The 16838-nt window shown below is 43.9% G+C and overlaps 1 protein-coding gene across 1 annotated transcript in view; it reads left to right on the forward strand.

Annotated features, from left to right (window-relative positions):
• AGBL1 (AGBL carboxypeptidase 1) overlaps positions 1-16838 on the forward strand; it is an 889948-nt gene that overhangs the window by 57290 nt on the left and 815820 nt on the right. The window contains exons 2-4 of the mRNA XM_065906215.1: positions 10218-10281; positions 11014-11160; positions 15854-15985. Coding sequence (XP_065762287.1) covers positions 10218-10281; positions 11014-11160; positions 15854-15985 — 343 coding nt within the window. The remainder of the gene's footprint in view (positions 1-10217; positions 10282-11013; positions 11161-15853; positions 15986-16838) is intronic.

Below are 16838 nucleotides of genomic sequence, written 5' to 3' on the forward strand. Positions count from 1 at the left end.
GGTGGCTCAGATGGTTAAGAGTCTACCTGCAATGCCAGAGACCCGTGTTCGATCCCTGGGGCTACAGTCCATGGGGTCACAAAGAGTCGGACGTGATTGAGCAACTAACACTTTCACACTTTCGTATTTATTTCAGTCCATACTCATTTAAAACAACTCTCCCTTTTTTGAACTTGTCTCAGCCCTGACAGAAAGTTTTTCCTCCTGCCCCAGCTAAACTTCTAACTATGCACCTTCTTTCTGTTTCCTCTTGTGTGAAGACAGAGAGCTATTGGTCACCGTTTCTGGCATAATAACCATTTTCGGTCATTGAAGTTTCTGATCAGTACCCTCTTTCATCACTCATTACCAGCTCCAAATTTAATAATGTCTTTTCTTTAGCCAATGGACCTTTTCTAGTGAGTGTTCAAACTGCGTGACCAAAGAGCAAATTTATTTTTGGCAATATGGTTTTCTTGGGCTATGAGCTGTGTCCTATGCTCTTGGCTCATGAATTTGGAAGAGGTTCTGTCTTATTCTTTAGAGATCAAGAATTAAAATTTCATGGGCTTATTCTTTCTATCTGTGGGAACAGTGTATCAGAGTGTAAGCACTCTATTTCTGTGATATCAGGGGTGTTACAGAAATGGGATTGTGATGGCCTTTTCTCCCCCCTGTTCGGTAAAGTTGGGTGTGGACTTGAGAAAATTTCAGAGAGAGGCACAGGATACCTCTTTTCCCTCCATGTTGTCTGGGGTGATATTGATGTTCCCTATTCATTAACACAGTTCTTGGCACATGATGCTACATCATGTCAGTCGTGTCCGACTCTGTGACCTCATGGACTGTAACCTGCCAGGCTTCCCTGTCCATGGGATTCTCCAGGCAAGAATACTGGAGTGGTTGCCATGCCCTCCTCCAGGGGATCTTAGGGGTCGAACCTGTGCATCTTGCATTGCAAGCGGGTTCTTAACCACTAATGCCATAATAGGCATCCTATAGTAGGCATCCTATAATTGTCCATTCAGTTGCTGGATTCATAGAAAACTTGATCTGTATACCTTGTCAAAAATTTGTGTAAGGATGTTCACACTGGAATATTCTTTGAGGTAAGTCCTGTCATCAAAGAGAATAGGATAACAAGGCTCTGGCAGATTTCATATTAAGTTTCCATTCCATTCCATTATATCCCATTCCATTCCATTTTATCCCATCCATCCCATCCCTTCCCAAGCCATTCCATTCTATTCCTTCCCATCCTATCTCATCTCATTTTATAAAATTCGGAATGTTTACTGAATACCTACTTTGTGTAAGATGCCACACTAGGGCCTGGGGATCCCAGGGGGAATGAGATGAAATACTTGCTCTAGAGGAGCTCAAAGTCTAAGGAGAGTGTGGGGGGTTAAAAATTGCTGCAAATTTGTTTCTACTCCTCCAATTGAGAGGTAGAGATGAATTCCATCCCCTCAAATCTGCGCTATCATCAGTAAACTGACTGACCAATAGGATGCAGCAGAGGTGATGGTTAAACTGAGGCTAAGTCAAAAGAGGCCTTGCAATGTCTACTCAGTTCTCTCGGGATGCTTGATCTGCCATGTAAGAAGTCCAAGTTCCTTAAGACTAACATTTTGGAAAGGCCACATGAAGGCATTCTGGTTCACAGTCCATGATGAGCCCAGTCCTTCAGCCTGCCAAGCAGAAACCATCTGTGCCAAGGTACCAGACATACAGATAAAGCCATCATAGATCCTCCACACCAGCCATTTCATTTGCCAGCTGAAATGCCACCCAGTGACCTTAGTTAATACCATGAAAAGTAGAAGACTCTCCCAGTTAAGCCCTGCCCAAATTCCCTGTCCATAAAATCAAGAGATAAAATAAAAAGGCTATTGCTTTAATCCAATAGGCGTCAGAGAGGTTTGTTACCCCTGCAATAGACAACCAAAACAGAGAGGCGAGAAAACAACCAGGATTTAGTAAGAATTTTAATAAAAGGAGGGGCAAAGTGGATTGTGAGAAATCAAATATTTAGAGCAAATAATTCTGTTCTTGGACAGGCTGGGCCACTGCACCATCCCACTTTAGAGGGCATGGATTATGTGGTAGTTCTTGTGAATGGCAGGCCTGGTAGTTGTACGGTGCCCAATGTACGCAGATACGTGGCAGTTTTGGGTAATGTGTGCCAGGCAGGTAGGTAATGTGGAAAAACTGTGTAGAGAGGGAACTTGAGCTTGGAATTGAAATAAAGTAGGTTTCACGGGCTAAGTACAAGTAGGCTTCATGCTCTTTGCAAGGAGAAATAATACTCCATCAGTAGAAGCAATGTGAGCAACACTTTGAAGGCATAGGAACCCATGATGGGCTTGGGGCACAGTGACTGGTCCTTTGTGGCCGATACACTTGGTACTGGGGTTGAGGGAGTGGATGGAGATGAACCCCCGAAGCTGAGTGATGTGCAGGGTCTATGTCAAAGCAAGAGAACAAGAAATGCAAAACAGTATTTTAGAAAATTGTAATTCAAAGCCTCACAGACTGTAAAAGACACTGTTTGTTCTTTCACCTGCCTGCCTCTACTAGAAAGCTTGGCAAATCCATTTTTTTTTTTTATAGGAAAGTCTTAAACAACAGGGAATTACTCAATGATTCATTTAAAAGGATCATTAAAGGAAAATGGAGGCATGTTGCATCCTGCCTTCTTTAATTGCTCATTTATTATTACTGTGGGTGAGATAATGGTTTTGTGTTATTCTTCTAAATAGTGTAAAATATTTATTGGTAAATATAGCAGTGAATATATTAATGCCAGTGGAGATCTTTGTGGAGTGTTTTTCCCCTCCGCTGGTAGCCATAACTTTTACTTAAAGAAAAACAATATTGTGCTGATTCATTCTAGCTCAGAGCTGAGCGAGAACATTATGAGCTAAACGTCTGTGTGACAGCACTGTGTCTGCGTCCCGTTGGAATGGCAGGACTCTCTTGGTCTGGCCGCAGTTTGTGAAATCAATTTCTTTCCTGCTTATTAACTCATGATTTGGAAGAGGACAAGCAGAGGTGTAAAATTTTTCTTTTCTCCATCTTCATGACAAACTACCTGATTGAAAACAGCTTTAAAAAGTGAGGATACTTACCATTTCATGTACCTGAAAGTCTATGAAGGACAGGGGGTCGCAGAGTTGGACACAGCTGAGCAACTGAACAATGAAAGTCTATAGGTAGTTGGTTTTATAGGGTTGGTTCATGGCTTAACAATGTCACCAGTGATCCAGGGTTGTGTCCTCAGGCAACAATGCCCCAAATAGGAAATAGAGTGTTTGTCTTTTTGCTTTATTTTTGTTTTTCTTGGTTTCTCTTTTTAAATCCTGGAGAAAAACCTTTTCTGGAACCTCTCAGTCAACTTCTGTTTGAGTTTCCTTACCCAGATCTGGGCTCATGGTGGTGTGGTGGTTTAGTCACTAAATCATGTCTGACTCTTCAACCTCATGGATTGTAGCCCACGAGACTCCTCTGTCCAAGGGATTTCCCAGGCAAGAATACTGGAGTGGGTTGCTACTTCCTGCTCCATGGGATCTTCCTGACCCAGGGATCGAACCCACGTATCTTGTATTGCAGAAATTCTCATGCATTTGCAGGCAGGTTCTTTGCCGCTGAGCCACCACGGGAAGCCCCTATCTGGGATCATACTCACATCTCAACCAATCATAGGAAAAGGAGAAAGACAGAGGAGGTGAACTGTGGCCCATTCCCCAGGCAGGGGACAAGTAGAGTGTGTATCTTTCATCAGCAGCCTGCTGCCCCGGGCTTGAAACAAATGGGATTTTCTGGGAAGCAATTATAGAAGAACGACTGGAGTGTGTGCAGCCAACTGTGTTGGCCACAGGTCAAACCAATTTAGGGGCGGTGATTTAGTAGATTCTGTATGCCCAGATCTATCTCCCTGCTGGAAGGTACAGCAGAAGTCTAGGAGAGAGTGCTTGTTCTCAGGGAGCATTAGTGGGCATTGAACTAAAAGCGAGCAATCCCTTAGCTGGATAAATGGATCCAATAAAATATACCGATTATCTATTACACCTCAGGACATGGGAATGCAGAAATGAGTAAGACCCAGTTCTTGTCCACAGACTTTCACAATTCCCTGCACCATCTGCTTCATCCTGGAAGCAGCTTCATACCCCGAGGTTTTCACACTCTGTCATGCTTCCCCCTGAGTAAGTGGGGCTGTGACACAGCTGGAACATTCCCCCATGGGGCTCCCAGGCACAAGGCCTTTTTGGTCTCCCATTTCTTACAGGAAACAGCCTTCGTTTATCCTCCATGACCTTCCCTGAGTTCCAAGGGACAGATTCAAGGAGTTGTTAATGAGGGAAGGGCGGGGATGCGAGACCAGGGAGAAACAAACAGTCAAGAGGCGCCTTGGGGCAAGGCCCTGATACCCCATCAAGGGATACACACAACAATATCTTTGAGCTGTTTGCAGATACTGAAGGGCTTCCCAAGCGGCACTCGTGGTAAAGAACCTGCCTGCCAATGCAGAGACATAAGAGACGTGGGTTCTATCCCTGAGTCAGCAAGATCCCCTGGAGGAGGAAATGGCAACCTACTCCAGTGTTCTTGCCTGGAGAACCCCATGGATGGAGGAACCTATGGACGGTGGGCTACAGTCCATGGCGTCACAGAGAGTGGACCATGACTGAGTAACTTAGCATGCATGCAGTACCAAAACTCCCTCCAGGTGGGAGAATTTAATGATTGATGATGATATGGGGCCCACAAGCATGTAGACCCCAGACTGGTGGGACCCGAAGGCTGCTGCTGCTGACTCCTACTTACCTCACTGTCAGCCCATCAGAAGAACGCCCATGAGCTGATCACACCCTCTTTTAACAACTATTGTAAAAGTCCTCACTATCTTCCCCAAGTGGGGAACACATGGTTTGGAGGGCATGAGCTCTGTGTGTCCCCTTTGCCTGGCAAAGCAGCAAATCTACCGTCTTCTACTTTACTCAAAACTTGTCTCTGAGATATGATTCAGCACAAGTGCGCAGAGAAGCTGAGCCTTCAGCATCACTCCTGCCCCACTTCTGCCCGATTTCCCAGATGTATCACTCACGGACCTGGCGGGGTTACACACCCAGTCCCTGAATTCTTCTAGCATCCTTGTTTGCCTTTGTCACAGTCCTTAACCATCCTGGGTCCTAACTGTCTGCCAGCTGTTCCTCTCAGCCAGGCCTGGAGCCCTGTGAAGGCTGAATGTGTTCCCATCCGTTTATATCCCAGCCCAGTGACTGGAACATACATGATTTCCAGGGAGCATTTGTGGGAAGAATGCATGAATAATTGAATGAAAGGAAATTAAACATGGATCTTTTTATCCCTTTTCAATTTCCACGTTATTAGTTTTCCTCTCTTTTCTCATCACCCTGTTTCCTCTCTTATTTTCCTTTTTGCTCATTATTCAGTTAACTGATGAATCCTGCATTTCTACCAAGTTACATGATATTGCCCAGCCTTGCTTTTATGGCTTATCCCCCTCCCTATTTTCAGAAAGAAGAGCAGTTATGGGGGTTCCTGTTGGTGGATCCAGACACATCATTGCGGAGAAGGGACTTTGTTTTTTCCCATGAGCCATCTTTGGGTCCATTTTCAAAGGGCTGGATTCTTGCTGTGATAATTTATGATTTATAGTAAGAAATAGATATTTGGTCTTCCTCCTGTTTCTGGCAGAGAACTCCCCAAACCCTTGGAATATCCTCAGTGATGAGAGCAATAAAATTGTCTTTTGTTAAGTTAATGGGTTGACTTTTGGACTACACCTATGGATGGAAAGCTGATTGTCAGGAGAAGCAACCATGTGATTGGAGGGTTGGGACTTTCAGTCTGCTCTCCTGGCTCCCAGTACACCCCAAGGCCCCCTTACCTCCAGGGAAGGTAGAAGAGCCAGAAGTTGAGTCTATAGACTATGTAAGGAATAGGGGAACTACCCTGGCAGTCCAGGGGTTAAGACTCCACATTTCAAGGCAGGGGCATGGGTTCAGAGAACCAAGACCCCACATACTGTGGGTGTGCCCCTCCCCCCAAAATTAAAAATAGAAAGAAAACAGGGAACTTGAGAGATGAAGTTTAGAGAGCTTCCTGGTTGGTGAACAGGTGGAGGAGCTGGGGGAGTGATGCTCATGGAGAAGGCGTGTGAGCTCTGTGCCAGGTCCCCATACCTTGCCCTGGGCATCTCTTACATCTGGCTGTTCCTGAGTTATCCTGTTTTACAATAAACTAGCAATCCAGAAAGTGAAATGTTTCTCTGAGTTCAGGGAGAGGATTTAACAAACTAATCACACCCAAGGAGGAGGTCGATGGTGGGAATCTTTAATTTATAGCCAGTGAACTGGAAGGACAGATTAACAACCTAGACTTGTGGTTGACACCCTGAATTAGAGGGGCTCATTGGGACCTCTGATTTATAACAAATGTGTTGGCCAGAAGAAGGGGTCACAACCTGGACTTGCCACTGGAGTCTGAAGTGGGGGTGGGCAATCTAGTAGGACTGACCCCTCTACCTCTGGAATCTGTTATCTCTGGGTAGATAGTGTCAGAATGGAGATGAACTGTAGGACAACCTGATGGTGTCCAGAGTATTGTTTGTGGATGTGGGGGAACCTCTCCTACAGTGGAATTGGTACCAGAACCTAAGACTAGCAAATTCCCTGGGATTATTTATCAGTGGCTCCCCTGACCCTTGGTTCTTGTTCCCAGATTTTGGGAGACCAAAGGGTGGGAGGGGACAGGGAACACTGACACGGTGCACAACTATAGATGACATTTGTTGGAGGGGACTCAAAGAATGATGCCTTCTGTTAGTGTCCAGGGCAGCTGTGATGGGAGGCATCAGAAAAGTGATGCTGAGGCTGCCTTCATTAGGCTCAGCTCCCTGTGGAGAAGCTCTCAGAGCAAATCCAAGTCTTTTCCTTGGGAAGTGTACAAACCTCAAATGCCTAGGGAACCCCAGGTGTCCCATCACACCTGTAAGATGAGTTAAAGTATTAAGTTTTGGTATTTTGTCCATAATGGAATTTTTTTTTTTGCCTTATTTGGTGTGCAAAAGCATACCTTTACAATAGTATCTTATCAGTGTTCAACAGTGACCTAAATGGGAAGGAAATCCAAAAAAGGAGGATATATGTATACATATGGCTAATTCCCTTTCTATATAGTAGAAACTAACACAATGTTGTAAAGCAACTATACTCCAATAAATTAAAAAAAATCTTAATTGTTGTTACTTAGTCAGTAAGTCATGTCCAACTCTTTATGACCCCATGGACTATAGCCCACCAGGCTTCTCTGTCCATGGGATTTCCCAGGCAAGAATACTGGAGTGGGTTGCCATGCCCTCCTCCAGGGAATCTTCCCAACCCAGGGATTGATCCAATGTCTCCTGCATTGGCAGACTGATTCTTTACCACTGAGCTACCAGGGAAGCCCATCATGTGTGAGTATTTCCTCCCATTATGTTGACTTTTCAATTTGTTGATTGTTTCCCTGGTTGTACAAAAGCTCTTCAGTTTAATGTAGTCTCACTTGTTTATTTTAATCTCACTGCATGTGCCTTTGGTGTCTTACCAAAGAAATCATTGCCAGCACTAATGTCAGAGGTTTTTTTTCCTCTGTGATTTCTTTGGGAGTTTCATGATTTCAAGTCTTAGATTTAAGTCTTTGATCTATTTCGAGTTAATTTTTTGTTTTGTAAGATAAGACTCCTGGCTTTATATTCAAAAGATTTGAAAGCAGTATCTGGAAGAGACATCTGCACACCCATGTTCACTGTAGCATTTTTCATAACAGCCAAGATATGGAAGCAACCTAAGTGTCCCTCAACAGATGAATGGATAAAGAAGATGTATATACATACAGTGGAATATTATTCAGCCACGAGAAAAAGAATATCCTGCTATTTGCAGCAACACAGATGGACCTTGAAGGCATTAGGTGGAGTGAGATAAGTTAAACAGAGAAAGATGAATACCGTGTGATACCACTGATATATGGAATCTAAAAAAGCTGAACTTGCAGTAACAGAAAGTGTAATAGAATGATGCTTACCAGGGGTTGGAGAGTGGGGGCTTTGGAGAGGTGATATTTATGGATGCAAACTTGCAACTTATAGGTAAAGAAATTCTTGAAAGCTAGAAAATTAACGTATTACCATGCAATGACACTGGCCCGATTTTTGGGAGCCTGGCCTGGGCTGTACTTTGGATTTGGCTTTGTGGATCACCACAGAGGTCTTCAATAAGTCCTGCCTCCCTCTGAGTCTTGGTGTTCTCTCCTGTGTAGCAAAGGGGAGCGTGCCAAGAATTGCAAATATTCCATCGAGCTATATCATGAGATTTGTTGTTACCCCAGGTGTCTCTTGAGAAAATAAAATTTCATCCTTGTGAGTCAGGGAAGTCTTTCCATCTGAACATGGTGGATTTCTGTTTCTGCTCTCTGGCCTGGATTGAACAATAATCCAAGCCTCCTGAAATTAGTGAAGGCTTTGCTACCTTGGCCCACAAAGCCCCTTTTCATTTACCCTTTCTGCCTAAACTATCAATGTTTTCTTTTGCCCATTTTGCTGATGTTGCTAGTTTCTGAAGGCTAAATATGGAGATAGAGCCCCTGAGATGCTTTACACAGTGAGTCCTTTTCAGTTATTATTTAAGGAGCAACCATGCAGCCATTTCTTTTTTAAAAAATATTTATTTATTTGGCTGTGGGTCTTACTTGAGGCAGGTGGTCCTCTTTCTAGTTGTAGTGCATGAGCTTAGTTGCCCTGAGGCACGTGGGATCTTAGTTCCCAGACCAGGAATCTCATTTGAGTCCCTGGCGTTGGAAGGTGAATTCTTAAGCAACACACCACCAGGGGAGTCTCCCTTCAGCCATTATTTATTGTAGAAAGTCTTTCTCAGCAGAAGGAAGCTGCCATTTCCATGCATACACTTGACCATGCCGCCTCCCTCCTTTTACCTAATCTTTTTAAAATTTTTATTTTGTATTAGAATATAGTTGATTTATGGGCTTCCCAGATGGCGCTTGTGGTAAAGAACCCAACTGCCAATGTAGGAGATTTAAGAGATGTGGGTTTGATCCCTGAGTCGGGAAGATCCCCTAGAGGAGGTAAAGGCAACCCATTCCAGTATTCTTGCCTGGAGAATCCCATGGACAGAGGAACAGTGAGTTACAGCCCATAGAGTTGCATAGAGTCAGACATGGCTGAAGCTGTTTAGCATGCATAGTTGATTTATAATGTTGTGTTAGTTTCAGGTATACGGCAAAGTGATTCAGTTATACGTAGACGTGCATCTACCCTTTTTCAAATTATTTTCCCATTTAGGCTATTAGAGAATGTTGAGTAGAGTTCCCTGTGCTATACAGTGGGTCCTCGTTGATTATCTGTTTTATGTATAGTGGTCTGTACATGTCAATCCCAAACTCCCAATTTTCCCCGCCCCCACCCACCTTTCCCCTTTGGTAACTGTAAGTTTGTCTTCTATATCTGTGAGTCTGTTTCTGTTTTGTCAATAAGTTTATTTGTGTCATTTTTTAAGATTCTACATGTAAGTGATATCATATGGTATCTGTCTATCTCTGACATATTTCACTCAGTATGATAATCTCTAGGTCCATCCATGTTGCTACAAATGTCATTATTTCATTATTTTTAATGACTGAGTAATATTCCATTATATATATGTATCACGTCTTCTTTGGACTTTTCTTGTGGCTCAGTGGTAAAGAATCTGCCTGCAATGTAGGCAACTCGGGAGATGCAGGTTTGACCCCTGGGTTGGGAAAATCCCTTGGAGGAGGACATAGCAACCCATTCAGTATTCTTGTCTGGAGAATCCCATGGACAGAGAAGCCTGGCAGATTAAATCCATGGGGTTGCAAGGAGTCAGACACGACTGAAGCGGCTGAGCATGCAGGCGTGCACCACATCTTCTTTAGCGATTCATCTGTCAGTGGACAGTTAGGTTGCATCTGTGTCTAGTCTATTATAAATCGTGCTGCAGTGAGCATTGGGATGCATTTATCTTTTCAAATTAGGGTTTCCATCTTTTCTGGATATATGCCCAGGAGTGGGATTTCTGGGTTTTATGGTAGTTCTACTTTTAGTTTTTTAAGAAACTTCCACACGGTTCTCCATAGTTGGCTGTACCCTCACCTGCCTTCTTAAAGATGGCTATCTGCTTTTGTTGCAGAGCTCCTCAGACCGGGAGTCCATTCTGACCATCCTCCAGCTCCTCGGAGATCTGCTTTCTGTTGGTGAGTAGGTCACGACCTCATTCCTCCTGTGGTGGACGTGGTGGCACGCAGATGTGCTGTCTCCCAGGAAACTGTGTGGCTTGGGGGTTTGCTCCAAGCTTTCTGTGAGAGACAAAATCACCATAAGATGGATGTACTTTGGTCTTTTCAATCATGTCACCCACCCTACAGTGACCCAAATTTAGGAGGCATTTAGACTCTGGGTGGCTGTTCTGTGACATCTCATCTCTGGGGCCAAGGACCTCCAGCTCTCATGGTTTGACCTCTCGCCTCCCCTCTTCCTTCATCATGGCCCATTTAGAGAGCCAGGTGTTGGCAGCTCTCTTACATGAGTCAAGTGGAGACAGGAAGACGAGGCAGAGCTAGACTTAGCAGTGTGGTCAGCCATGACATTTTCCGGGATAAGGGGACAGAAGTCACTACGGTGGTCATCAACTGTCAGCTCTTTTCCACCTGAAGTTCTTGGAAAACACAGCTAAATGTACCTTTATTATACCTGCTGTAAGTTCTCAAATATTCATTATTTCTCCATTTCTCACCCCTCACCCCTACCCCTGGCCCCTTACCTAACAACACAACTTTACACAAGATGCTTCATGAACTCCACACTTACTGTTTCTGAGATGAGATGAATCAATGCCTGCTCAGTCTCTTGCCGTGAGATCTGCTTCCTGCTCCAAGGATAGGAGGGTAGTTACGTGAGACTCAGGGCTCCTCTGCTCGCCCCCTCAGGTACAGACCGGAGGATTCGCTACATGATCAGCAAGGGTGGGAGTGAAGCTCTCCTGCAGACCCTGGTGGAAACAGCCAGGACGGCTTCTCCAGACTATGTCATCCTCCTGCCGCTGTTCCGGCTGCTGGCCAAAGTTGGCCTCCGAGGTACCCACAGCCCCAGACCCAAGGGTGGCTGGAAGGGTATCTGGGGATGTTATCATGGGAACGATTTGGGAAGCTTTTATGGGTGAACAGCTCAATGATGATGGCAGGACCCGCCCTGCAGGTGAGCACATCCCAGGTACCCGGGGGCTTAGGACCGGACCCAGGGCAGGAGTGGACTACCTGGGCCATGAGACATATGGAGGACAGAGAGGAGATATTCCAAGGAGGTTTTCAATCACTTTATTTAAAATTTTTGTTTATTTATTTTTGGCTGCACTGGGTCTTTGTGCTGTGCAGGTTTTTTTCTCTAGTTGCACCAAGAGGGGCCTATTCTCTAGCTACTGTGCATGGGCTTCTCATTGCGGTGGCTTTTCTTGTTGCAGAGCATGGGCTCTAGGTGCTCAGGCTCCGTAGTTGTGGTGCATGGGCTTAGTTGCTCCATAGTATGTGGAATCTTCCTAGAGCAGGGCTCAAACCCATGTCTCTCTCACATTGGCATGCGGATTCTTAACGGCTGGATCACCAAGGAAGCCCTCCCTAAATCCTCATTGTGTTTAGGGCATGCTCAAATATGTGTGACCTTACTTAAGTAATTAAGTGTGCAGAGACAGTTTCCAAATAACATAATATTCCTAGGTTCCAGGCAGACATGACTTTTTGGGAGCCAGTTATCTTTTTTTCATTATTATTATTATTTTTTTTTATCATTTGTTAAGTTTATTAAGGACTTCCCTGCTGGCTCAGACAGTAAAGAATCTGCCTGCCATGCAGGATATTGGTGTTCAATCCCTGGGTTGAGACGATCCCCTGGAGAAGGGAAAGGTTACCTACTCCAGTATTCTTGCCTGGAGAATTCCATAGACGGAGGAGCCTGGTGGGCTACAGTCCATGGGGTCGCAAAGAGTTGGGCATGGATAAGCCATTGCTTAAGACAATTTGTTATTGGAATATAGTTGTTTTACAATGGTGTGTTAGTTTCTGCTGTGTAGCAAAGTGAATTAGCTCTACATATATCGCCTCTTTTTCGGGTTTCCTTCCCACTTGGGTCACCGCAGAGCCTTGAGTAGAGTTCCCTGTGCTGTACAGTAGGTTCTCATTAGTTATCTATTTTATACATAGCATCAACAGCATGTATACATTAATTTCAGTCTCCCAAATCACCCTGCCCCTCCTTTCTGGAAGGACAGTTTTCAACTCACTAGTGATATAGTGTTAGTGTCAGTCGCTCAGTCATGCCCAACTCTCTGTGACCCCATGGACTGCAACCCACCAGGCTCCTCTGTCCATGAAATTTTCCAGGCAAGGATACTGAAGTGGATTGCCATTTCCTTCTCCAGGGGATCTTCCCAACCCAGGGATCAAACCCGGGTCTCCTGCACTGCAGGCAGATTCTTTACCAACTGAACTACTAGAGAAACCCAAAGAAGTCATATAGAAGTGGTGCTTCCCTGGTTGAAGCGAAGATGAGGGTTTAGAATTTTTTCCGCTTACACTCCACACCCATTTCTCTTTCCACACGGCCCCTGAAACACTTCCCTAAAACCCTAGGACTTTTTGGAGCACAGTTGAAAAAACCTCGGCACGTGTAACTCTATGGCTGATTCATATCAATGTATGACAAAACCCACTGAAATGTTGTGAAGTAATTAGCCTCCAACTAATAAAAATAAATAAATAAATAAAAACAAACCAAAACAAACCAAAAAACTCCTAAAAAATGTAAATGCCATATGAGCTTTTAGATAAACTATTAAAAATAATTATACTTTAAAATATCTGTCTATAGTAGTCTCGATTGAAGGCAGAGGAGAAGGGGACAACAGAGGATAAGAAAAAAAAAGCAAAAAAAAAAAAAAAAAAGCTTTGGCACCCAGGCTGCATGTAAATGTTACAAATTAGTCATAACAGTTAAGCTCTAATTGTGTGCAGTCTTAGACCACAGGGCTTCCCTAGTGGCTTAGATGGTAAAGAATCTGCCTGCAATGCAGGAGACTTGGCTTCGATCTGTGGGTCGGGAAGATCTCCTGGAGAAGGAAATAGCTACCCACTGCAGTATTCTTGCCTAGAGAATTCCATGGACAGAGAAGCCTGGCAGGCTACAGTTATGGGGTCACAAAGAGTCAGACAGGACTGAGCAGCTAACACTAACACTTCATACAGACCACAATCAAGAAGCTCAGTTCCTCTGAATGTTGTGAAGGCAGCAACAGCTGAGGGCACAGGGCTCTGGGGTTACTCTTTCCTTTCAACATTTAGAACTCTGCTTTGAGTCCCTTCAGCATTTCACAAACAATGACTGAGACCCAGGTCTCAGTCAGTACCTGCAAGAGCATGTTCCAGACAAAACACATAGAATTCCCTCACTGATCACTCAGCAGATATTTACTGCATATCTCCCAGGGTTGTGCACTGTCCTAGGTGCATAGGAATGCCACTGTCACCAAGACAGTGGTCTTGGGGGTCTGCTCCTGCGGGAATTACAGTCAAGTGTGGGAGGTCAGAAAGAACATAATTAGCTAGATAATAGCAGACAATGATAATTAACTAGGTAGAAACTGGAAGGAAAAGAAAGGGTGATGTTCCTCTGTGATGGTGTAGACAGAGAGAGGTGACATTTGAGCCTAATCTTGAAGGATGAGAAGAAGTCAATGAAACCAAGAGTGGGCTAAGTGAACTCCAGGAAGACAGAAGAAATATGATATACACCCTAAATAGCAGAGGCTGGGGACTCAGACTTGGGTTTTAGGCTTGAAAGTGAAAGTGTTAGTTGTTAGTTGTGTCTGGCTCTTGTGACCCTGTGGACTGTAGCCCGCCAGGTTCCTCTGTCCATGGAATCCTCCAGGAAAGAATACTGGAGTGAGTTGCCATTCTCTTCTTCTGGGAATCTTTCCGATCCAGGGATTGAACCTGGATCTCCTGCATTGCAAGTGGATCCTTTATCATCTAAGTCACCAGAGAAGCCCTGGCTTGATGCTTATTAGCAGTGTGACCTTGTGTGACCTTGGACAAGTTACCATTGGGCTCTCATTGACAAACTGGGTCTCAGTATGTAATTCTTGGATCACTCGCTGTAGGGATTAAGCAAGGTTGTATGTCACCTGCTTTGCATGTAAAGTCAGAGACTTGACAAATAAGAGTCATGTAGGTATTATAGGAGAAAGAGATGAACCAGGGAAGTGATTTTCAAGTTATAGACCCCAAATATTACTATTGCCATAATTACATCACCACTCCTTCTGCTATCAAAGACTATAATCCTCCATGTTAGCATTCAAGCTGTCAGGGGCTGAGCTGAACAGACCAGCAATGAGATTGGCTGCTCATGAATGGAGCAGGATAGATATCTTTCTTTTCTGATAAAGGGAATGGGTCATATGAGTTCAGTCACAGTCTCTTTGCTGGTGTCCTTTGGTCCAGAGATAAATATTGGTAATTAAGGTTTAGGATGTTACCTGTTTTACTGATTTCTACCTGTGATGAATCTGATAGTGACTGTATTCTTGCCAACACAAACATGATTTGGTCATTGCACTTTGGAAAGGACAGAGATAAATGTGACAGGTGGCATAGTCATTTATTATCCTGTGGAAACCAGGAGCATAGAATAAAAAGTACTTTCTATTTATTTCTTATGCTTATTCACTATTATTAAAATAATAATGACTCATCCACAAGTCTGAATATCAGGTTTATTTTGATGAATATTTTCGAGAAATCTGGGGAGAAAATTTTATTTTCTGAAATTATGTTTTCACATTTTATTTTAAAGTCCTCTATCATATAGAACGATGACCTCTTATATACCTATCACTTAGATCGAACCATTGTTAACATTTTATCTTATTTCCTTAACCTATTTATTTTTGTTTGAAATAGTCTAAGGAAAATTAGAGATAGCATTTTACTTCTAAACACTTTTAAGTGAATTTTTTGAAGAGAGACATTTTCTTATATAATCACGATACCATAATCACAAATCTAGCAAATTAATAAGACAAGCATATTTATATTCATTCCAGTTTCTCTAAAATGTTCCCAGCATGCCTTTTACAGACATGCTGAGGGAAGTATCCAATCAAGGTCCACACACTATATTTGAATTTATGTAACTTGTTTAGTTGCTAAGTTGTGTCTGACTCTTTGCAATTCCCCCTGGACTGTAGCCCGCCAGCCTCCTCTGTCCATGGGCTTTCCTAGGCAGGAATATTGGAATGGGTTGCCATTTCCTCCTCCAGGGGATCTTCCCAACCTGGGGATCAAACCCACATCTCCTGCAAGGCCGGCTGATTCTTCACCACTGAGCCACCAGGGAAGCCCAAGTTATGTCGCTTAAGTATCCTTGATTCTAAAACTGTCTTAGAGAAATAAATTTATACCCAACTAACATCTAGTTCATGTTTGAGAACAACCAGAAGCATTCTTACATACAGGGCATAAGAGTCACACAACCCACAAGGCTTCATGTAAATAATACTTGAAGAATAATGGGCTGTATGAGTACACTTGATGGGCTCTTTTGGGCCATCTGGTTCCAATGGAGACATACTTTGGCATTTTCCACTAGATCTGAAAAGTCTCATTGCCATGACAATCCTCTTCCCTCCACCATCTTTGCTGTCCTCTCCCCCATGTAGCATACACCTGTCAGAATTAATGTGCAACACAACTCAGATGGATTGATATGTGTTCACAGATAAAAAGTTTGGACAGAAGGCCCTGGAATTGGAAGCACTTGATGTGACGTTGATTCTGGCCAGGAAAAACCTGTGCCACAGCCAGAACCTCCTCCACTGTCTCTGGGCTCTGCGTGTCTTTGCCTCGAGTGGTAAGCAACTCAACTGTGGCTCTCTGGGGTGGCTTCCAGATCTGGGCTGGAGCACCTGGAAATCATTTGGGAGCATGGTTGGAAGGAGGGCTTGGGTGGAGGACAGATGCAATCCCAACAAGATAAATAAACCATGAGGAGCCTCACATTCTAGAGGCTGTAGAGGTGAGAAGTTACTTCTTTGTCTCCTCGGCTGTGGAGAACCTTTCTTTTTTTCCTTTTATTTATTTTTAATTGAAGGATATTTGCTTTACAGTATTGTGTTGGTTTCTGCCAAACCTCAGCGTGAATCAGTCATAGGTACACATATGTCCCCTCCCTCTTGAACCTCCCTCCCACCCCACCCCTCTAGGTCGTTTCAGAGCCCTGGTTTGAGTTCCCTGAGACATACAGCAAATTCCCTTTGGCTGTCTATTTTACATTTGGTAATGTATGTTTCCATGTTACTCTCTCCATATGTGCCACCCTCTCCTCCCCCCGTAGCCCCTCACCCTGAGTCCATAAATCTGTTCTCTATGTCAGTGTCCCTGGAGAGCTCTTGAATCAGTTCTTGAAATGAGAGGTCCATCACGTCTTCCCTTGGGAGCTACTCGTTTTAGCACTCTACATCTCTCTGTCAGTACTACAAGGCGAAAAAGACCTATTCCAGGGAAAGGCAGACTTTATTGAGTCCTTACATCCAAGGCACAGTGCAATGTGTTACAGCTGTCAAGAGCAGCCCTCACATCACAAATCTCTCCACTATGTCCCTGAAGTCACGCATAGATCATGATGTCCTTTACCCAAGTTTATCTCCCATTTTGTCTTAACATGGTCCTTCAGGTAATTTGATATATCATAGCAGAAGTGTTGA

This window comes from Muntiacus reevesi, chromosome 15 (genome assembly GCF_963930625.1).
Source record: "Muntiacus reevesi chromosome 15, mMunRee1.1, whole genome shotgun sequence".
Lineage (NCBI taxonomy): Eukaryota > Metazoa > Chordata > Mammalia > Artiodactyla > Cervidae > Muntiacus > Muntiacus reevesi.